General features: G+C 39.2%; 2 protein-coding genes across 3 annotated transcripts; both read right to left on the bottom strand.

Moving 5' to 3' along the window:
• Positions 1–3,487: 3,487 nt before the first annotated feature.
• Positions 3,488–8,569, bottom strand: LOC134878237 (uncharacterized). 2 transcript variants are annotated; one of them, XM_063904143.1, is made up of 4 exons: positions 8,445–8,569; positions 6,371–6,700; positions 5,318–5,460; positions 3,488–4,477 (listed from the first exon to the last, which is right to left on the bottom strand). In XM_063904143.1, exons 1-4 carry the CDS (start codon positions 8,527–8,529, stop codon positions 4,391–4,393), a joined length of 645 nt encoding a protein of 214 aa, XP_063760213.1. In that variant the 5' UTR covers positions 8,530–8,569; the 3' UTR covers positions 3,488–4,390. The 2 variants fall into 2 exon arrangements, with proteins under 2 accessions (XP_063760213.1, XP_063760214.1); XM_063904144.1 differs by lacking the exon at positions 8,445–8,569 and adding an exon at positions 6,807–7,011.
• Positions 8,570–13,450: 4,881 nt separating this feature from the next.
• On the bottom strand, positions 13,451–22,221 carry LOC134878573 (jupiter microtubule associated homolog 1-like). The gene is made up of 5 exons (XM_063904680.1): positions 21,977–22,221; positions 19,443–19,582; positions 16,071–16,219; positions 15,142–15,172; positions 13,451–13,991 (listed from the first exon to the last, which is right to left on the bottom strand). Exons 1-5 carry the CDS (start codon positions 22,030–22,032, stop codon positions 13,852–13,854), a joined length of 516 nt encoding a protein of 171 aa, XP_063760750.1. The 5' UTR covers positions 22,033–22,221; the 3' UTR covers positions 13,451–13,851.
• Positions 22,222–22,845: the final 624 nt, after the last annotated feature.

The raw sequence follows: 22,845 nt of genomic DNA, 5'->3' as shown, positions 1-22,845 counted from the left end.
CACGTCTGAGCTGAAGAGACCTCTGGTGGCTGCTGCCTGCTTTTTTCTTTATTTTCTTTCTTTATCGTTTATTTGGTAGGGACAGATACAATATACATTGACAGACTGAAAACAGCTATCCGATGCAAGTATCATAGTGTTTATAGCGAATGCTAGTTTGCAACACTCGTCCCTAGAAGGGCTTTTATGGAACTAGGAAATTACAACAGTGAGGTAAAATAGAGTTGAACAGAATACAGCACGATACAATAATGCATACATTAAAAACGTTAGACATGGGTACATGTTTGTTGTTGGATTAACCAGGATTGGGTAGCTCTCTTAAAAGTGGAAGTTATCAGCAGATTTCAAGTGATCAGGTAGCAAGTTCCAGGACTTTGTTCCTTTCACAGAAAAAGCTGTCTGACCAAAAGATGTTTTGCAGAATGGGACCTTACAGTTGCCACTAGAAGCTGCTCTGGTGGATCTGCCGCAGCTCTGTGATCTCTGGATGTGTTTGCAGACAGACTGAGGAGCAAGTCTATTTACACATTTAAACACAAGCTTTACATAATGAAAGTCAATAAAATGAGTAAAACTTAAAATCTTGTATTTCCTTAAAATGTGGCAATGATGATACCTTATTTGCTTTTTGTCCAAGATTTTCAAGGCCCGATTGTAAAGACTCTCTATGGATTTAATTACAGACTGGTTGGCCTAGGACCAAGCCGCCAAACCATAGGACAGTTGTGAAAAAATCATTGAATATGAATATTGATGAATATACTGATCTCTGGTCTGTTCAAAGGCTCAACAAAGCATTGACACAGGTAGCTATGATCTGGAATACCCAGCTGGGATAGCTGAATTATTGATCCAGGTTAGATTGCTAAAATAATTCATGTTCAGTAAAAGCATGCTCAGGTTTTTACCTCAAGCATCAAATCTTTAAAGCTCGGTTTATGGGATCTCATCAGTGTGCATAGACTGGCTATCAGATGATTGGCCAGCCTTTTTAAACCGTGAACACCTGTTACATCTTGTAAGAGGGGAAAACACATCAACATGTTTTTAGCGCATGTTTGTCAGTGTTCTTTAATTGAGAAAACATAACTAGCTGATGAGTCACATAGTGTTGTTACTGAAAAAAAACAAAAAAAAAACACCCCACATCAACACTGACAACTGTAGGTGGATCTGTTTAACGCAGAAAAACGTAAAGAGGCCAAATCAGACAACAGTAGACACTTAAAAAACAAATGCGAAATATTCAACAATCCTGTGGTTGTTGAGCTGTTGATAAATATATAAAAAGTTATTCAAATACTCAAACTGATTCTATAATGTCAACTATACAGAAATATCTAGCTCAACTTTTCAGACATAGGCCAACATAAGCTTGTCCTACTGAACCAAATAAGATTGTAAAAAAACAAGAGGAAGTTTGTAAAAGGAAGACTGTGGGTTTTTTTGTTTGGTTTTTTAAGTCACTGTGTCTCGCTTTAAAATGCAGGTTTGCAAAGTAAGGGAACCAAAAGTCAAGTGAGTCATCTCAGTTCTGAGAAAGTAGATGGAGGTGCATGTTTTGCATGGATGAGAGACGCAGCGTGTGTTTTTTTCCATCTAAAAGGTTGACACTAGTCTGTGAAGACACACAAAAAAAGAAAAAAGATAAATAAGAAACTTTAGGCTTACTGAAGCTTTTTGATGATTTTAGTCTTATATCGTAAGAACAATATTGTTTCTTATCTATCCTAATTTCCCTCAAAAGCAATCGCCATTAAATAGTTTGCATCACATCAACAGCAAAACAATTTCTCAAAAATGTGTGGATATATACTGTATGTTGATGCCCCCTATCAAAAATAATCAATGAAATGATGGACAGGATTATTTATGTTATATTTATTTTTAGAGGCCTAGGCAATTATGAGTACGGCCATTATCACATCCTGCTACTTTTGCATAACCTGTTGTGTTACACGCTTGAACGTGAAAACCATACATGTTAACAAGAGATACAAGAAATCTCTTGAAGTTTTAAAACATTATATGACTAGTTTGAAAAAAAAAACGTATCAATTTGAATATGAATCGAAATGTTTTTCCCCCACCCACCTGCACCTGAAAAGACACCTGATGCAGAGTATTTTGCAACAGCTAAAACCGAAACAAAACCACTTTTTTAATGATATACTTTTGTCAACAACACCTGTTTGTGATCAGACCTGGCCTCAATGTGGTTTTGAAGTAAAAATGGCTCTGGTTTTGTGAACACAGCTCTTATTGGCTGTAAAAACGGTGGGGAATTATAATCTCTTATGGTGGTTAGTATTTGTGTACCCAAGGTTCTGCTGTGCCTTATCATTTGTTGTTTCCTGTTGTTTTAGAAAATGCTGCAGTTGAACAATCAGGAATCGTCTTCAGTCACGTACATTGTCTGAATTGAATAAATGTAAAGGAACAAAAAGTAATTTGATGTAAAGTAAACATGTCCTTGTGGTGTAGACGCTCGTCTTGTTGTAGATGTGCTTGTGTTGTCTTTCTTGTAAAAGGGGTCTCAGTTTCCGTTTGTGTGCTACCTCTCACCTCAATCTCACATGTACTATGTCTCGCTTAACGTTTGTTTTGTTCTTAATTTTCCCCTTTACACACACACTATTGCATACACTCATGCTGTCACATATACCCAGCACTCATTTCGCACCTTTATGCTCCTCTGCTATGTAAGAGATACAGCTTGTTACCGCATAAGTAAACATTGTCACTTCTCGTGTGTCACACTCATATGCTTCTACAAGTGCAACATTTTTTTTTTCTCTCTGTGTGACAATTTATTGTTGACTCATACAGTGTCCCTCGGACTCGAGTGTTGATGCAAGTTGTCTTGACTCATACAGTGAGAACTGGTGCTTGATTTACAGTGTTTGAAGGTACAGTGTGTACATTAGTGAAAGTATGTGCTGGACTCGGCCTGGTACCGCTTATAAATTATTGTGCTGTTTTTCAAAAGGATGGTTCTTCTTGTGTGGCTCCACTTAGACTTGTTGAGAAATAAAATAACGCTGAATTTTTATGTGTTATAGTGTCAAAAATCAAATGGTTTTATTTGTTGTGGGTGGGTTTAACAATGGAAAAAAATAGGAAATGACAAAAACAGTATCCGTTTTATACATCTAGCTTATTCTTTGTTTTGTTAGTCTTTAATGCAAGTTTACAGTAAGACCCGGGTATGTTACTTACTCATGTCACCACCTGTTCACATTTTCAGTAATCCACATAATTCCAGTGATACTCATCAATCACCAAGTCTAAAGTCAAGCTCAGAGATGAATCTGTGGGTGGCTGGGTTAAAGGTTTGAGTTTTCCCTCTCAGAATTAGACATCTTCACTACACCACTCATAAATCTAGCATTAATAAAAACTATAGAGTGAACAATTGCTATGCTTACACCCGAAACATGCATGTAATGATCACCTTGAACACAGAATCAACAAAGGGTCAGCGTTCTTTCATCTGATTTTATTATTATTGACGTTAGATATGTAGATCTCATAGACTTTCATTTACAGGCCTCTCCGGGGAAATACAACACGATAAAATACATTCCAAATATATGGTTAATCTGGCATTTGTTTGTGTGTGTGTGTGTGTGTGTGTGTGTGTGTGTGTGTGTGTGTGTGTGTGTGTGTGTGTGTGTGTGTGTGTGTGTGTGTGTGTGTGTGTGTGTGTGTGTGTGTGTGTGTGTGCGTGTGTGTGTGTGTGTAATGGTACATTATAGTGGGGGTGCCGCAAAACCACTGGAGGGTTAATCAGTGAGTTTTTTAATCAGTGAGCATTTATCTGCATACTTCTAATACATGTCAACGATCAACAAATCTAAAATGTAATATACCTTCAGACACGGACACTAATTCCGCACTTCTATTGTTCTCTTCAGGTAGAATAAACATTACAGTTACCATTATTACAATACATAGTATCTATCTGATATGGCACATTATCCCTGCCTTTATTCATACAGTAAATCATTTACTACAAAAAAATCTGAAATCCAACAACACATATAAACATAAAGGTTGCATATCAGGGTTTGATCCAGTTCTGAGTTATTGCCACTGAAACAGAATAGACACTGCAACATTTGGGCAACTATCCAAAATAGCTGTGTGTGCATTTTAAAAGATTGTGCCCAAATGTATATTTGCAGTGCAGCTGTTCCCATGATGTTCCTTTCATTCATTCATTTCAAATTCATGGACCTTCTTGTTTTGTCTGTCAGCCTGACACACAGAAGGCCTGCAGAGGAGAAAATACAGATTTGAAACGTTGCTTCACTTGCACTGGTTGTGCCTCAGTGGTGCAGAGAGTTTGAGTAGTTTCGGCTCGCTTGGGTGCAGGTTGACATCTTCATCGTCGGATTGTTCCTCGCATGTCCTCGTAAACTTCATTGGTTGCGACTCTTCTCAGTTTCTCTGCTGATTGCTGTCTCTTGATCTGGTAACAACAGATATTGTTGTCAACATGTTAGATGTAGGCTAGTAGGACAATGATTACATTTCACTTCTGGTCACTGAGACTTTTCCTTTCCTAATAGTATTATCTTTAGAATAGAACAATTTGTAATAAAATGCACAGTTTCAAGTGACATTTAGAGTCATATAGTATGTGTGTATGTGTAAATGTATATATATATACATATCTATGTTTACACTATATTGTATCATACAAGGAGACATTTCTGTTATGTATAAAATAAGCTGGACAAAATAACAGAAATGTCCTTAATATTAGAAGCAATTATGTGAATAATGCAATACAATCCATCTGCACCTCACACTGATGACCAACATGTTGGTGTAAATAAACACAAGTATATACATAAAGATCATTTATATTCGACATTAAGCTCATTACTCTGCTCTCATTCAAACATTATTGCTATCTATCACTATATGCAGAAGTGTAAATTAACTAAGTAAATGTACTCAAGTATGGTCCTCAAGTACAATTTTGGGGTATGTGTACTTTTGAAATGAACTTGCATGATAAGAACTTTTACTTATGGTACTTTAAGTATATATTTTTATGCTAATTATTTTACTTTAGTGACCTTTTGATTGCATCACTTTTACTTGTAACAGAGTATTCCTACAATCTGGTACTTTTACTCAAGTACAAGATCAGAGTACCCTTCAGCTCTCAAACTGAAATAATGAATTTGTCAAATGCTGTTTCTATGAGAATTACACAAACGTGGAAAATGTCATAAGGGTTTGTGAGTCATAGCCAAATGCAGTCAGACTCAGAAACACACACGGTAAAACCCGAAGGTACCTTGGGGATGATCCAGACGAAGAAGCATATGATGATGCCGAGCAGCACAGCAGCACAGATCACAACAGACACCAGGATCAGGGTGTTGTCAGAATCTTCACACTGCCGCACTGAACGGTCTGTGGAGGACAGAATCTGTGTTTCTGGAGACAGATTGTAAACACAACACTCAACTTTAATTTAGATTTAATTTAACTTGTCACCTCTGAATTAGTTACATCTGTCTACGGAAAAAACTGAAAGGTTGACTTTACTTAAATGTATTATGCAGTGGTGTAGTGGGGATTTTTTAAGTGAGGGTACGCTATTTGTGACGTCACCCCCCAAACACACACACACACACACACACACACACACACACACACACACACACACACACACACACACACACACACACACACACACACACACACTCCCACCCAAAAAGCCATAGGCCTACATATATTCAGCTTCATCACATCCACGTTCTCGTTGTTTTTTTTTTGTCTTGTTTTAAGTGTCAGGTTGATGACGGTTATCGAATGTTCATGTTATGTTCATGTCGTAGCCAATATAGGTCACGGACAGATACTGGGGATGTCTTATGTAGCCTATGTAGGTTGTTCTCACCATTGCCAATATCTCCGGATTTACATTTGAGTTGTAAGCTATTTTTTTTATTTTTTTTTTTAGTTGTAGCCTAAGCTATTTTATATTTATTATTTTTTTATATATCACGTCGGGAGAAGTGGGTGGACGGCGTACCCCCGCGTCCAACGCCCACTACACCCCTGGTATTATGTCAAAAAATGTCACATAACTGTATTAGGGTTAGTTAAAAGCAATAATATTAAGTTGAACCAAATATTTTAATCTAAACTTAATGTTATTGCTTCCAACTAACTTACAAAAGTTATGTGAAATCTGTTGACTTATTACATTTAATTAGTGTCCACATTTCAGGTTTTTCAGTTTAGTTTAGTTTCATGTTGGCAATATATTGTAATACTGGACAAAAATGTAGTCCCTGATTTGTGAAGGTTTTGGAAATACTCGTAAATGAATAAGGCTCACCTCTCACCACCAGTAGAACAGACCCTTGTCCATTTTTGGTTATAACTGAAGTCTTGTCAAATGCCTTGTACTCGCACCAGTACGGTCCTGTGTCCTCAGATGTCAAATTTTTGATGAGGATGTCAATTTCGGGAAACAGTCCATTGAATTCAAGTCTGTCCCGGAAATCGTTTACTATGGTTTTTTTTCCAGATTTGCCATTTATGAAAAAAACCTCAGCCTCCTTATTGAGACCCCTTTTCAGGCACATTTTCTCTTGGTCTGCTTTTGGGGGTCTGCACTGGATAGTGAAGTGTCCTCCAATCTCTCTCCAAACCACTTCTCTGCTCCCTAAAGAGAGATACAAAAACCTGTTATTCTGTTTCATCTTACTTCACATTTCATTAAACTTTATTAAATTCACCCACCTAACATTCATTTCTAGTTTCAATCTTACCTTCGCCACTCATGACGGTGCCGGAGAGACAAAGGATGGTCACGATCTTTAAACAGACAGCGGACATGCTGATGGCGACTGTCACACAAAGGTTTGCTTGGTTTCCAACTTCTCGGGAGGAAATGTTTGTGTTCTTCCACCCACATCCCCCAAGTGCAACAGAATCATGTGACCTATATCAAAGTGTCTGACATGTCTGTTTTTGTAAGTGCCGGAAGTGAATATCAACTTTACACTGTTATATAACTCACTTAAGGCAGGATATTATCACAAGGTTTCAAGGTTTTATTGGTCATATGCACAACATATACAACGTATATGTAGGCAATGAAAATCTTATGTCCCATGCTCCTCCAACAACTCAACATACATGGTGCAAATAAGATAAATGAAATAGTGCAAAAAGAGAGAAGAATATTTACAACAACAACAATAAAGATCTAAGGATGTGAAATATATACATATGTGGAATACATTGAAAGTATTTAAATACTTTACACTGTTGAATGAGGTGGTATGGACAGATGCATATATTACGTATAAAGCAACATGATGTGTTTGAGAGTCACGCTAATTCAATTGCAGCAGAAGACGAAACAACAAGTCTGAGGATAGCCAGAGTGTTTGAAAACAAATTAAAAGTTATATTGTTAAATAGAAGAGCTTCAAATTGAGGAAAGATGTACTTTTATGAATCCCGTTGGGAAATTTGAGAACGGTGTTTTGCTCAGGAACACCGCGGTAGCACTTGGTCTTTAGGGGATTTCAACTGGTGACCTTCCAGTTCCCAGGCCAAGCCCCTAACCACTATGCCACGATTGTGTTGTGTCATTACTTTAAACACATATTTTCTAGACTAGTAGAAATAAAACCTCCAAAAACACACATTTAGGTTCTATTTGGGTCTGTAGATTTATTCTATTTGAACCACATTTGCAGGTTTAATCCTAACATTTCAGAAAACTTGTATAAGGAATTTTACAATATATCAGATACTTTAATATAAAATACATTTTCTCTAAATGTGTTTTTGTTTTCTCATATTTTGACCCAGACACCTGAGGTTTTTAAAGAGCAATATGTTCATCACAGCTTGATTGCTACAACATGTGCAAATTAGCATACTGTTTTTATATTTTAACCCCTTTTCAAATTCAAACATAATATATATTAAAATAATACAAAAAACATAATGACATTTTAACAGGGCAGTTTTAGAAGTGTATTGAAAAACATGATTGTAGAATTGATCTAATCTATTCTACTCTGTTTGTTCTTGTAATATTTAAATTGTATTTTATGTCCTATATAATTATTTTGCAATGTTGGAGGAGCTTGAGATTTAAGACTATGACTTTGCATTGCCATTCCAATGCTGTAGCTACTATGCGTATGACATTAAAGCCTTTGAATCTTGAATATTTTAGATGAATAAAACAGCTATTACCTGCTTATGTCAGGTTGCATATACAGGAGTAGAAAACGCTTCACTGGCTCAGTATCACCACGCCCGACACAAAATTCCCATTTATACAAAAAGGACTTTAAAGGGATTGTTAAATTCTATAGACTGATCATTTTTCCACACATAATCCCAGACCTAATAGAGCTTTATGAAGGCATTGTAGTCAGTCTTACCTGGACCGCTCAGGGCGGTGCAGCAGAGATAAAGGACGGTGATCAGCTTCAACCAGACTGCAGACATGCTGAAAGTGACTGACATTTAACACCTAACAGGAAGTTTTAGAACCTGTTTTTGCATACCCTTGGAGATTTGGACCAATAACAACTTGTCAAAATAAATTGTGCAATCCTGACAGAAATGTTGTATAAAGTACTTTGCAATGTGAGAATAGCAGCTGTTTAAATGCATAGCATGAAATATCCCTTAACAATATACAGTCCCCAAAACTATAGTCACTTTTTCTGAAGCTTGGACAAAGGGAAATACATTAAACTGGATGATTTCTTTGACAGCTTGCTCTCAAGACTGTCTAAACATATGTAGCACTGAAAGTAGGTCAAAATCTTTTGTGGTAACAGTTGATAGGATGCCTCTGTTCTGTATTGCCCTCTTGTGGAAGAAAGACAAAACATGTCAGATTGTAAACCATTCAGATTTAACATAGCTCCAACCTTAAAATAAATAGAGGCAGTGACTTGGTTACATAGATGCTGGTGTGTGTAGAAATAACCCTAAACAATATAATAAAACAAACTGGTAATAATATAGTTTTGTAGCAGATGTTATAATTGATTGTATATTGCACATTTCAATTGTCCCTATATCTTGTATTGAACAAAACTATAGTGTGTTCCGAGACCTTTACTAAAGCACCTATGTTAATTAAAATAAAGGATTACCTATACATGACACACGTAGAGGAAACATGGAAATATAATCCTATAGAGACAGCGACAGAGAAGAGATGATCTTATATTGTACGCAAGCTACCTCTCCACACAGCTTTCCACTTTACCAATACTGCACATCATTCATTTGATCATTCTGGTACACCACATTTCATGTACATAATATTATATATCTTAACGTACAATCGTTTTGTTTTTTTTATACAGTAGTTTTAATTTAATGATCTAATATTATCCATTATCTTTATTATACTTCATTATTATTATTATTATTATTCTTTACCTGTGTTTTTTGTATGTACGATGTTCACCAAGGCAAATTGGCAATAAACCATTTTCTGAGTATGATTCTGACATTTAAGATCAATAAGAGGATAAAGTAAATTACTGGCTCCGTACTTCTTAGGGTATGAAATTAAACAATACTCAGGTTTATGGAAACAGAAATCATCTCCGCCCCGTGCTCATTTTGTTTACCTCCACCCTCATACAATAGGCATTAATGTGACTAAGAATTTCGTAACGTGATCTTGAAGCTAAAAATCTCCCCACATTAGCCTCTTTGTAAAGCCAAAAGATCTGAGATTGTAAATGCAGATTGTGTGACGTACAATGTAACTCTAGAATTCAGTTAGGCATATCATCAGGTCATCTCACAATCCTCTTATTGAAACGACACAGAGACAAATGAACAAAGCATCTTTTTGCATCAATACCCAACAAAATATCCTACCATATATTCAGATAAAATCTCAGTCATTTGCCGATTGCTCACAAGGTTTTACGGTTATATAAAATGATTACCCCTGCTGTTTGCAGCTGAAATGACCTCAACAAAGTCCATTTGGTTGTCACTGTCCTCAGAGAATTGTAAACATCAGCATCAATAACATCAATAAAGGCTTTCACCGTCTTTGCAGATACATTTAAAAAACCTCCCCCTGCTCTCTCTGCCTCCCTCTGGGACAGATTTAAAAAGAAAAAAGGTCCCCGTCCATCCCACTGCTCTCCCCTCCATCAGCCCTCCTCCACCAGTCTCATCCGGTTAAGGAGGCCCACAGTGAGCAGGAGCACACACTGCAAGGAAGGCTTTTACGCTCCCTTTGTCACGACCCTGTCCATTTGCCAACCAGTGCTTCCTGTTTTGGGCTTCTGCTAGAATGAAAGCATTAGATTTTATAGAGATAATCAGGATCTGTCTGCAGTCACAGGACAGGAAGACCACAATAATAAAAGATCCTTTATGTGATCGGTTGTATAAATCTACTTCTGCGACTGTATTATAAGTCTATATTTCTGTTCCTGCAGTATATTGGTCTTTTATAGATAAATATATAGAATATACTATAGACACATAATGGCATATACCTTTGTAATTTATCCATCTAACTATCTATTTATTTATCCAAGTTTGCTTTGCTTGTGGATCTATAACTCAAGGAGACAAGTAGTGCTGTTTTTCTGCATGGTGTTAGGATGATGAGCAACATATCCATAGTGTGTCCACATTCTCCTCCTGCTTATCGTTGCTGAGTCAGTGCACTGTGACTGAATGGGAGCATTGATTCTCTGATTGCTTGCCATGTCACTCAGAGATGACTCACCTCGTTTCCTCAATTTGCTTCCACGCTCTCATATCCTTTTCCTCTTCAGAGATCTCCCCCCCGGGAACACACATGGCCCCATCTGGCCTGCACGTGGTTTAATGGACCTGTCAATACATTAAAGTTGCAAGGGTGCTTACGCATTAATCTCAGACATCAGTTAAATAAATTGGCATATGGCTGTGGGGGAGGAAATGGTAATCTGCCGTCTCTCTAGAAAGATTAGTAGGATGATCAAGGGGGGATAGACATGAGAGGCTGCTTCTAATGTGGTATTACTGATTAGATGTTGACCGGGACAAAAGAGCAAACAGCAGTGTTGCATTGATTTGGCAGAGATAAAATAAATGCTATTGTGCAACTAACCTACTGCAAAATGTGGAGATATTTGATCATTTTACATGAGTAACTGCATGATAATCCCTTTGTAAAATGCTTATTTCTTTTAGATTTTATTCAATTTGAGTGTAAGCTGTCGACAGGGTGGAAGAAGTATCTTAAGTAACGATACCCTGGATAAATACTCTGCCTAGTAAAAATCCTCCATTTAAAGTCTTACATGAGCAAATAACACAGAAACATAAGCATCAAGATTTTATACAAGCATGAAAAGTAAATGATTCATATATAGAATTTAACATATATCGCTGATTATAACAAAGTGATGCATTCATGTTGAGGCATCACTAATGTTTCAGCTGATAAAAGCGAAGCTAATTTTAACTGCTTCATTTAGGTAGACCCATCTATAATAAAAATACATAGGCACTACGATTTATCACTGGCTGTGGATATCGTATACACAATTGTACTTTGTACACTGCTGCTAAATGTCTATCGCTGTATGCACGCAGACTTACCCATTGGTTGGGTTTCATATATAAATCTCTTCTTGGGCTGGTCCCTTTTTATCTTTGCACATATATGTGTAAATAATATAATGTATGGCCTACGCTCTGATGACTTCATACAGATGTTAGTTCCAAAAGTAAGAACTGAATTAGGGGAAAAAGCTTTTAATTTCGCAGCCCCTTCTGCTTGGAATAATATACAGAAGGAGCTGGAATTGTCAGTTTTTATAACTATGGGGGAGTCAAGTTCATTTTAAAGGAAAAGGAACAAAATACTCTTGGTGGTTGTGGTTGCTCTTTTATCCCTTAAATGAAGTTGTCTGAAAAATGTTATGCTTTTAACAGTATCTTTTATTTCCATACTGACTGGTTTTTACCATTTCTTTTGTGTTTTGCGTAGTATTTTGTCTGCCTGTATTGTTTGTTGTAACACTGTTGTTGCTGCTTTTCTTGGCCAGGTCTCTCTTGGAAAATAGATTTTAATCTCAATGAGACTTACCTGGTTAAATAAAGGATATACTTAATCATTTGTGACTTTATTTATTATAAAGGAGTGGTTTAGGCGTCTAATTTCTCAAATGTTTGCATGTACATTAGAAAAGAACTAGTACTCTGGCTCTGTCTTGAGATATAATAAAAGGCACCGGAGTTCCCCTGTGGGTACAGCACTCTCTGGAAACAAGCCTTCTTTGAGTGCCTTCCAACATCCTGGCATTTCTCCAGGGCAGGAAGTTCTTTTCCTGATCTCCAGTGACCTCTGCATGCCTTTCACTGCAGATGAGGGTTATACACACCGCTGTGCCACCGCACTCTTCACAGGCTGCTCAGGGTTTGGCTCTGGAGGAGCTGCAGTTGTAGCTCAGGAGGCAGAGAGAAAAGCCACTGTGACAGGCACATGGAGCATGAACCAGATATTGGAGAGACAATGTAAGCCATGGTGAGCAAAGCATAAAGATGTTCAACCAAGTGATAAACTTGGTGAGCACGACTCATATTTTTCTCATTGAGTTTTATCTCTACTAAAATATGTTACAGCTTCACAGTAATTGGTCTCATCATTGGATAGGAAGTAACCAAAACTAATTTGGTTCATTACTTATTTGTCCAAAAGGTTTGTGAGAAAGCCAACGTTTTTTTTTTGGTATGATTCACCACAATTTGTGTTGTTTGTGATTCTTGGAATAACTCCAAGATAAAATAGCTTTCAGTCCATAGATAACTACGCTCTCTACATATGTTGAAATATGTCAAAGATCAACCATAATAAAATCAGCTGAGGCCAGTAAAGCATCCCGTTTGTATTCTCTCAATGGTGCTTAAAAGGCAAATGAACTCAGAACAAGACAACCATCTCCAAATAAAGACTTCTTTGAGGAGTGCTATAAAAGGTTGTGTTGTTGCATAAATCCCTTCACATTTTGAAGCTGGCTTTTGTTTAAAAAAAAAAAAAAAATCATAGTATTCTCAACAACGCTTTGAATCAGAAACACTGTACAGAGCCAAATATGCAGCGTATGACGTCATTAAAAGACAAGCACTTTGTCTTTTGGCAGAATTGGAGGCAGCTGATTACTTGGGCTGGGCAGATTTCCAGTCAGAGAGCCTGTCTCGGCTTTTAATGGCCGCAATCTCACTGTACAAAAACAACATTCAGCTCCACATGTTGAGACATTTGGGGAAAACCATAAAGATCATCAGCAGCGTTGTTGTTTTTATGTCTACATTTTTAAATGTTGTGCTTTCCTACTTTCATTTATATTCACTGCAATATCCACTTGATTTTATATTGATACAAAAGACATTTAGCCACAGCAAATTCATATCAATCTTTATTGTATTTAGAAATCCACGCATCAAATCTTTTTTATTATTTTTTCCTTTACCATTTACAACAGGGAGGAATGGGGACAAGCTAACAACATGCCTTTCCCAGCAGGCGCGATGCACTACAGGATGGGCTGAAATGGAAGAGGGGGACAGAGATACATAAAGTGCTTTTGTCAACAGTTTTCTTGTTTTAATAGAAAAAAGGATCAAAACAAAAGGTTCGAGGGTGGAGGGAGAGGACTCTGGGGTCCATGGACGTGACGGCGTGAGTGCGTGAGAAGTAGGGAAGAAGTTGACAGGTTGATGAGGAGGAAGAGAGTGGTGGGGGTATTTATCTTTAAAAAATAAAAAAAAAAGCGTTCGAATGAAAAAAAAAACAAACAGGTGGTCTCAACCCAGGATGAGGCTGGACTTGCCACCAGGTGGGTTTCTTCGGCCGCCTGCTGCAGCATTGGCACCTCCCGACGGGGCAGCAGGCTCTGTCGTCTCCTTCTGCTCCTCCTGCTGCTCCACCTCCTTTTCAGGACACTCTGCAGATGCGACACGTATATATTCAAAACATGTACGTGACATTCAATGAAGGTCATCACAGAGTATTTGTGGATGTCAAGGGAAACATTTTGTTTTTATAGTGTATCTGCTAAAACTTAGCCTGGAAGCTAATTGGATTACATAGGATAAGATGTAAAAAATTAAAAAAGATAATATTGACAAATATCATACACCTGAAATTGCCTGACAATATCGGAAATACTGAAGCGAACATGAAGGGAAAACCTCAGTAATCGTGTCCTATTAAAATCATTTCCACTCCTTTTCTGTTTCCAATGAACGTGTTAATAGCTCCCTAATGTATAACTATTTATCACGGTATCATATTAAGAGTAATATTTTAAGTTTTCCTCTCACAGCCCGACTACATATGTTTTAATCAAGATCATTATCACACTTTTCAGAGCCAACTGACCTCATAGAAATCCCACCTCTGACCTGCGCCGTAGAGCTTGCCTTTACAGGTAGTGACTATGCAACGAGCTGCAGTCTTGATAAATGATCAAACTCAAACTGAATGAAAACTGCAGCGTATACTTGTCCACACCGTTAAATCTTGCTCTGGGTCTGTCTGTGAGATAAGCTTCAAAGGAATGTGAAGAAACAGGCTAGTTACACTTTATATAAAACACATTGACGTCCTCAATATATTTCATTTTTAAATGTACACTTCAAAGTGCACACGCACTACAATCAGATTCAAAGCCGGGCCAATAGGTGAGCTTTCATTTGCTAATGCTCGTATAGACTTGTGGTCAAACCCTCCATTATCTGAGCAGCTGCCACTCTCTCACAAACGTGCACCTGGAGCTTAATAAAAAGCGTTTCATACTAAGTGAAGGCTGCCATCGCAGAACAGCTGCCTGACTACAGACCATCACGCCATCATGACAGGGAGAAACCAAGATCAAAGAGGTCATGTGATGTTGACTTCGAAAGGGAGAACATGTGTATCTTTAAAAAGACTTGGTATGCTGCATGCAGGGAGATTGAAAGGATCTGATCTGATGTGATGTACCATGGAGCTATTCACTGGGTAATCAGAGTCATGCACTGCTGTTTAGACACAGACCGAGTGGGACAGACATTAAGTCTTTTAAAAACAGCTCAAGAGTTCAGGATACTTACCATCATTTCCTGGTTCTTGGCCATTCTCACCCTGTAAGGAAAAAACAAGACGCAGATATTTAATATTCTGAACCAGAGTGATGTTTTCAGCTGTATATATAATATTCCAGTATTTTATATCTGAATCTGATGAAGTGTTGTTATTCAAACCACAAAGCCAGAAGAGTAAAACACGTAAAGAAATATAATTATTGAACAAGGTTGTTGTTCGAAACTATTGTGTCGTCTGCAGCTTTTAACCAACGATTATTGATAGTACGACTGCTCAAATATTACAGGTTTCTGGTACAGGTGTTCAACCGAGAGGTCATAAAAGTACCATAAAGAAAAACCGCTGTGTAAAAAAACTAAGCATTAATGTTCCTTCCTGCTTTCACTGTATTCATTTATTTGTCTTGATCATAACTATTAAATAATCACTTTCAAAATGAAAACCCTTTAAATGCCAGTGTTTGAAGATAATTCAACTGTTGTTTTGTAATTAAATAAACTAAGAGAATGATTTCTTTCTATATATTATACTAAATTGTATGCTGTTATGGCTGTGGGATCAAACATTTTGGTTTCAACTGTGAAATGTTTGTCCTCAAGTTTCTGATAAACTGTTTATTATAGAACTATTACAGGAGCAACACGATGTATATGCACACTACCAAAATGGATGCATATGCATTAACACAGCCAACATGATTGAAAAATGGAAAAAGTCCCAGGTGAGGCACAAGGGTTAACATGGGGATTACATATGTCAGTTCAAAATATTGATCCAACAACACTCTGGGTCAGTTTCAAATAGATGGATTAAGTCACCCCTCCCCCAATGCCCTTTCATCTAAACAGAATTATTCTTAATCTATGACTGTGTGCTCTTCAGCCCCCATCCAGTTCTGTTTTGGAAACAGCGCCTGTCTAGACTAAATGAGAAGTACCTCTCGTCTCTCTTTCCAGACCATGGCCGCCCCGGAGTTGTGGATGGTGATCAGCTCAGGATCAGGGTTCTTGGGGAAGAGAAGAGGCTGCTGGCACCGCCTCAGAGGGGCTGAGGGCTCCCCACACAGGGTTCCTGCTGCTGCCCCGGCTGGGAGGGAAAGAGACGGACAGATTAGAACAAACCACAAAGTGGAGTTTAATAGGCAGATTAGTAGCCTAATATAACAAACCACAAATGTGTCTCAGTTGGCTTCATAAATCGCAATATGAAACCGCTTATACTGATAACGAACTGAAGCTGGGAAAAATATGCTTAAAACACTCGAGTTATTCCTCTTTTTATCATGTTATTTTTTATTTCAGGCCATGGATTACATTAAAAAGGTAGACCGGAAGAAAGGAGTGACAAATCACGAGTCAGGCCATTAAGCAGCCGAGTCATACCATATGGACACTAATCCAATTATCCTCATAGCCAGAGTCCCAGACCCCAAATGTCTTTAACTCATGAAAGTACCATGCTTACCAAAAGACACATCTTCTTAGATTTTACAAAACATCAGCTTTTTAAAAAGGGAATTTGACCCAAATAACATGAGACAAAATCACTGAGAACCAACATCACCAAAGCCGGTTGGGCGTCTGCTGCAGACCCAGCGACGCAGTGGAACACTTCCAGACAGACAACCTGAATGCCAAACCTCACATAACCGCCTCCATTCTCCTTTAGCAGAACGAGCATTAAACCCAGTGTTTGGCCCAATGTGGGGAGCTGAAGCCACATAAGGTAAAAGCCTGGCTGGAGTACAGAGGGGCAGGGAGGGGACAGAGTGTCTTTGTCATCAGGAGAACAACTGCTGCTGCAGAAGCGTAGGAGTGGCCATTGTTGTTAGTGGAGTGAAGTGAATCAGCAGTATGGAGAGCCTCGATCACTCAACAAGAGCTCCTTTATCACTGGCTCCAGATCAATTAACTGGACAGGACATAACCTGCTTCATGGACTGATGCATTATGGCATCATCACTTCAACATATAGCTTTCTTCCTAATCTTTTATGTCCCCTGGGTGCACGCATGAGATAAATGTATGATAACAGCGAGTTCATTGGATAACAGGCTGAAAGGCAAGAACTGCACCGACGCTGCTGCTGGCAGTCCTGGCCTCCTCTCTGATTACAGAGTGATCCTCATGTGGTCAGGAGCCGAGGGCACTTGTACACACCAACAGCTCTGGTATCTGAAAACTAAATCTGATGAACAACCTGCCAAAGACTCTGGCTGAAGAAAAACAGGCGCATGTGTCTGCTTCACAAATAAGCACCCATTAGAGGTTGTTTTAATGAAGAACAGTTTCTCCATTCAAATATTCTTACTTAATCTATATCACAAAATAAGCACCTTTCTTTTAATTTACTCCCATTTTGAGACAGAACATTTGTAAGGGTCAACTGCTCAGTTTTTTTCCAAAGTTCCCCGAATATTTATTTATTAAAGCTTTGCAAAATGACACATGGAAAAATGTGAGGTCACTCTGTTAAAAATACTTCTGATAGAAGAGGATAAAGACTTCAATGATCATGAATATCTCGTCTGAAGCCGTATTCTCACTGCACGGTATGGCTGTACTCAACCCTACCTTTTTTTGGTTTTACCATTAGAAAATATTTCGGAAAACACATAGTACCTGGTCCTTTTTTATCATCTAACCTAAGGTGTCCAAGCCAGACGAGACAAACCTAAAAGGTGGAGTCAAAACCCTGCAGACCATTGATTGGTCAGAAATAATTGTCCATTTACAGTCAGGGGAAAATCCTGCACAAGAACGGCATTGTTATATAGCAAACTACCATCCACAGCCATTATATGTATTCACATTTCCCACTCTAATTTTTGATATTTTTAAAACACTAAAAGTATCCTCACACAAAATTGCACTACGTTGAAATGAATGTTTTAATAAATCAAGGCTAAAAGCCAGCAGTGGCTCAGTCAGTAGGGGCTTGGACTGGGAATCGTAGGGTCGCCTGCACAATAGCTGCCCACTGCTCCTAGTACTAGGATGGGTTAAATGCAGAGGACAAATTTCACTGTGTGTGCTCTGCTGTGTGCATGTATGTGACAAATAAAGAGGGTTTCATCCTCCGATTCTATCTTCTATACCACGGTGGAGCATAAATAAGTAAGTACTGCAGGAGGTTATTCAAAACATAGGATCCAGTAGGTGACGATGCAAATCAACCGGGATATTTACTAATGTTGAGTCAAACTAAATAATAACTTATTTACTTTCTATTCTTAGACTAAATATACAAGTTCAAGCCCTTTCAATGACCCATGTTTGGTTTCAAATTCACAAACTTTCAAGGATTCCAAGGGACTGTGGGAACCACGTTATGGCAAGGCTCCCCTGAACTTGACCCAAGTGAAACAATGAAAGCAGGAAAAGCTTTTACTGTCGGCAGCTGTGTCCATAAAGGTCGGAGTAATGATTTTAGGGTAAATTCTTCATTGTCCACACATCCAGAAAATTAGCCACAGTATGTAAACTGTTTCCCACTGAGTGGCCAGTGTGAAAGCATGTGATCCCTGGCTCGTGAGCAACTTCATGGCCGCGAGTTGGAAAGAATCGTGCTGCTGTAAGGCCTGAATCTTCTTCTGTAGGGACATTACTGGATCTTTAAACCCTAACAGGGTAGAATTTCCCACCATTCAATATGAGCAATACATATAAGGCATACTAAAGAGTGAATAAAATTTGCCTAACTTAACACCTGCATTATTATGATAAACATACGTGCAGGCCTTGTCATAAACGTTTCAGTCAAGCCTCTATTGCCGTACGCTTGCAGTGACCTTGACAACTCAAAGCCATTCACAGGTCTTCTACTGCTGGATTTGCTTCCCTCTCCTCGTGTACTCAAAATAAAACCTCCCTCGTGTCTATACAAGGCCACACGTTTCTCCATTTGACACATTTTTAAACTGACCCATTTCTTTCCATCGAGGGCTGATGCTCTTCCACATCTAACAAAGCCTAGTTTCAAATTACACTTATCCCAGTACTCCAGTGCTCTGTGGCTATTACACTTGTGGGATGTGCTTTCTGACAGCCTAAATGGAAAGACACTTAATAACACTGCAGTTTGTATCTTTCCCTCCCTCGAGTACGAAGAATAAAGACCGTGGCGCTTTTTGCTTACTTTAAAATTCTGGTGGTCTACTTTTACAAGATGGAACTTGTCCATACAGAAGTGCTTATACACCCTCCCAATGTTAAGGTTACCTAGCAACTCAAAGCCTATTGTTTGTATTTCATTGGCTCTGGTATTCTCAATGGAAAATGAACAAAGATATGTTAGAGGGATGTATTACTGGGTGGATTGTTCCTCCGATGAGCATGGGGGTCCTCAGGCTCTGCAAAGATGTTGGAGACCATCTTTTCCTTGCGGGGGGTTGAGTCATCGTCTGCGCCAAAGGAGATGCTGGAGGCCCCGCCCGGCGGCCGTAGTACCCTAAAGGAGCAACAAATGATGGATTATAATTTCATTTGATTGATATCCTGCTTCAAAGCTACCATCCCCCACTATTTAGGCAAACACAAGGCCTTCCTGTCACATGCCACTGATCAGCTGCACAGTGCAAAATCAATAAGCAAATATAACATGAGGACGCCTCAAGCTACCAACAGCCTTCTCCCTACTCCACCCCATACCACAACCACACACTCACAAAAACACACTGGCTACCAGCAAGGTCTCCGCTCTCTAAGCCCCGGCTGTCAGCCTGTCAGACAGACAGTCACAATCTCTGCCCTGCAGCTGACTCCAGTCGCATATAATCAAAAGAGTGAGCTGGCTAGCTGCTGCCTCTCCTCGGCACAGATTCCTTTGCTGTGACACACTATGGCTTGGTGTCAGTTCCTGGCGGCATTGTTATACCATTGACAAATGAGTAAATACAATGTAATGCGCCTCTTGGGTCAATACTACACAATAGAGGTGAAAAGTGTGCAGCTAATACAGGTCACCTAATAAATAGATTGTTCTAGAACAATATCGAAAACATGCATGCAGACTAATGCTTGGTAAACAAAACGCTTTTCCACCGACATTCCTTTCCCCATAAAAGGAACACGATAATGAGGAGGGAAAGCCTTTTTCCTTGCTGTGCTGAAGGACAGTTGGGGTGGACCACAAATACTGGTGTGCAGAGCCCCTGCTGGACCCCTCCCTCTTTTTTCAGCAAACTCTCCTCTCCTCTGTCCCTGAAGCCACCAGCTGACACACAGAGCAGCTGTCCAAGGGCCAGGCGGGCAGATGGGGTACAAAAACCCAGTCAGCTCTCTCGAAGGAAAGCTACAAAAGAAAGTACACGAGGACCAGCCATACCGCATGGACTGCATTGGCGTACATTTTCTTAATTGATTCTTGTATCTAGTGCTCGTCACACTTGGCTGTGACAGTAATGCCTAAACCAGACTTCACCTCCCGGCCAGAGAGGATGAGCTCATGCTTTCCACATGGATTGCGATGGCGAAAAGCTTTTGCCTGGCAGCAGACCCCACCCTATTGTGAAACTGCAAATAAAATCAATGAAATGGCATAAATATTTAGGGGGGGGCTGCTTCAGGCTAAGGGGGCTAGGGCAGATCTCCACAGTCAAAGACAGCATGTCTGATAGGGCAGGGTGGGAGGCTTTTGATGGCCTACTAAGATTTTAGCCTAATTTTGCTCAAGGATCTGCTGTACGGATCCCTTTGGTCGGCCAGCATCACAAATGACCAGCATCTCGTTAAAAAAAAGGCTTAAAAAAGGAGCAAAATCAAAGGAGCTAAGGAAAGATTTACAGGCTTAGCTTGCGCAAAGCCCCCACCCAAGTCTCCGCATCATCCGAAAACAGCATGCGCCTTCAAAACGCTTAATGACTGACCGAGATCTGACATGCTCCCTATATGAAAACGCTGATAGCAATCATTTTTCTCCTACATGTCATTAAATGACGACCCATTTTTGTGGCAGCCTCACATTAAGGCCTTTTCTCAGCATTGTTTTTGCTGCAAAGGGGCCGGAAGGCATCCAGACAAGACGCATAACTTACTGGGCGATGACTGCATGCTTGGAGGATGAGTGGCCCTCTTAAAAAGGTGTGTTCACCAGGAAAATAAAGATTTAACAGATGTTGTTCGTAAAGCAAAGACAGCTTAGACACGTCTGTTGAAACTAGGCCTACACATGGTTTTTAGCTTCTCCAAACTTCCATTTTCTAACCAACAATGAGCCATATCGCCTTTAATGACATATGCAGACCCACGTCTCGTCTAGGATTCTTCCTGCAATCAATCTCATATCTGGACGGCTGAGATATACATTTCCTCCTCTATTGGAGACAACGCTACAAAATCCAAACAGGGAAAACACATTAGCTACTTAAGAGAACAGCACATTTAGAAATCACCGCATGACAGGGGATGTGACTTGAACAACAACAAAAAAGTTATTTTGAGGTCGGACAACAGCCAGTTAAAGCAGACAGGCTAACCTTCCGTAGCTATCATGATTCCTCCCAAACAAATACAGACAGAAAACACCCCTTATTGTACTTCGTGTTCCTTTCTTTTCTTTCTCAAACTCGCACGCCTCATTATCGTTGTACTACTAATCCAAGCCATGCCACAGTCTAACTCACGTAGTGTAGCTAACGCCTGTATGTTGAATCAGTCCCCAAATAAGATTAACTTAAATAGCAAGACTATGACAGTTTAGCTATATCCAACCACTAGCGGGCTAACGTTGGGTAGCAGGCTGCCCGTTAAGAAGAGCAGAGGCGTTTGCTAGCTGAGAGGCTGGCCCGCATCACACTTCTTTTGTTCGTCGGTGAAAGGTTTTCAGCTCTCTTTTTGTTTTTACCTGGAACTGCTTTTAGAACCAGGCTCCATTCCTTTAAAGGTGGTTGTCGTTGTCATCTTTATGGATAAATGTCGACGCCTCGGCGGTTTACAAAGAGTGAATGAGAAGAAACTAACAAAAAACAGTCCTGTCTTCCTCCTTCCCCGCAGAGCTGCGACGGGATATAGACTCCACCCGACACTGAAAAATCATAACGAAGAACAGATCCACTGGTTCTGCGGTGCCAGCCCACCAGACCCAGCCCACCAGCGTTTGACCCGCGCTGATTGGCAAGAATATCGTAGAACTCGTCTCTGATTGGAGAGAACATCACAGAACGCGTCTCTGATTGGACAGAACCTCAGCCTCTCTTGTTGGTGGCAGGTCTTTGCTTCAGACAGCTGAGTCCACATCCCTGAGGCCTTTTTTTCATGCTATCTAATCTATTAGCATTGATCATGGCAATCTGCAAACTGTTTTTTAACTGCAGTGCAAAGGGGAAAAAAATCGGTGATTTTTGACCTCTGAAGATTTGGAGGAATAACCTATAGTCATAAATAAATAGTCCAGTGATTCTCAATGTGAGCTGTCACTGCCCTAATCTATTTTTATTATTATTATTTAATGGAATAATCCTACTATATTTTACCCTAATACGATTTCTATTTCAACAAATACAATTAATTCAAAACTTAATGAACTTAATCCCAAAATTCTGCAAATATGTTTAATTGTCCAATATCTTTCTAATTGATTTTCTATTGTCTTATTTTTAACACAACCAAGACTATGGAAGGGTAAAAATAGGCTTCCTCAAGTTATACCATGGGACATACATGAGGTGGTCCTCTGTATACTCTCTATTTTTCAAAGGGTCCGGGTAAAAATAA

The sequence above is a fragment of the Eleginops maclovinus genome, chromosome 16 (assembly GCF_036324505.1).
Source record: "Eleginops maclovinus isolate JMC-PN-2008 ecotype Puerto Natales chromosome 16, JC_Emac_rtc_rv5, whole genome shotgun sequence".
NCBI classification, from domain to species: domain Eukaryota; kingdom Metazoa; phylum Chordata; class Actinopteri; order Perciformes; family Eleginopidae; genus Eleginops; species Eleginops maclovinus.
The sequence above is the reverse complement of the archived record's forward strand: the minus strand, read 5'-3'. Positions and strand labels throughout refer to the sequence as shown.

Coding starts and splice junctions, on each gene's coding strand:
- LOC134878237 (XM_063904143.1), bottom strand. CDS start 8,529: ATGTCAGTCACTTTCAGCATGTCTGCAGTCTGGTTGAAGCTGATCACC. Junction 6,701..8,444: donor CACCGCCCTGAGCGGTCCAG/GTAAGACTGACT, acceptor ATCTCTCTTTAG/GGAGCAGAGAAGTGGTTTGG. Junction 5,461..6,370: donor TGTTCTACTGGTGGTGAGAG/GTGAGCCTTATT, acceptor ATCTGTCTCCAG/AAACACAGATTCTGTCCTCC.
- LOC134878573 (XM_063904680.1), bottom strand. CDS start 22,032: ATGACAACGACAACCACCTTTAAAGGAATGGAGCCTGGTTCTAAAAGC. Junction 16,220..19,442: donor TCGGAGGAACAATCCACCCA/GTAATACATCCC, acceptor TTTCCCTCCCAG/CCGGGGCAGCAGCAGGAACC. Junction 15,173..16,070: donor TCTGGAAAGAGAGACGAGAG/GTACTTCTCATT, acceptor TTTTCCTTACAG/GGTGAGAATGGCCAAGAACC.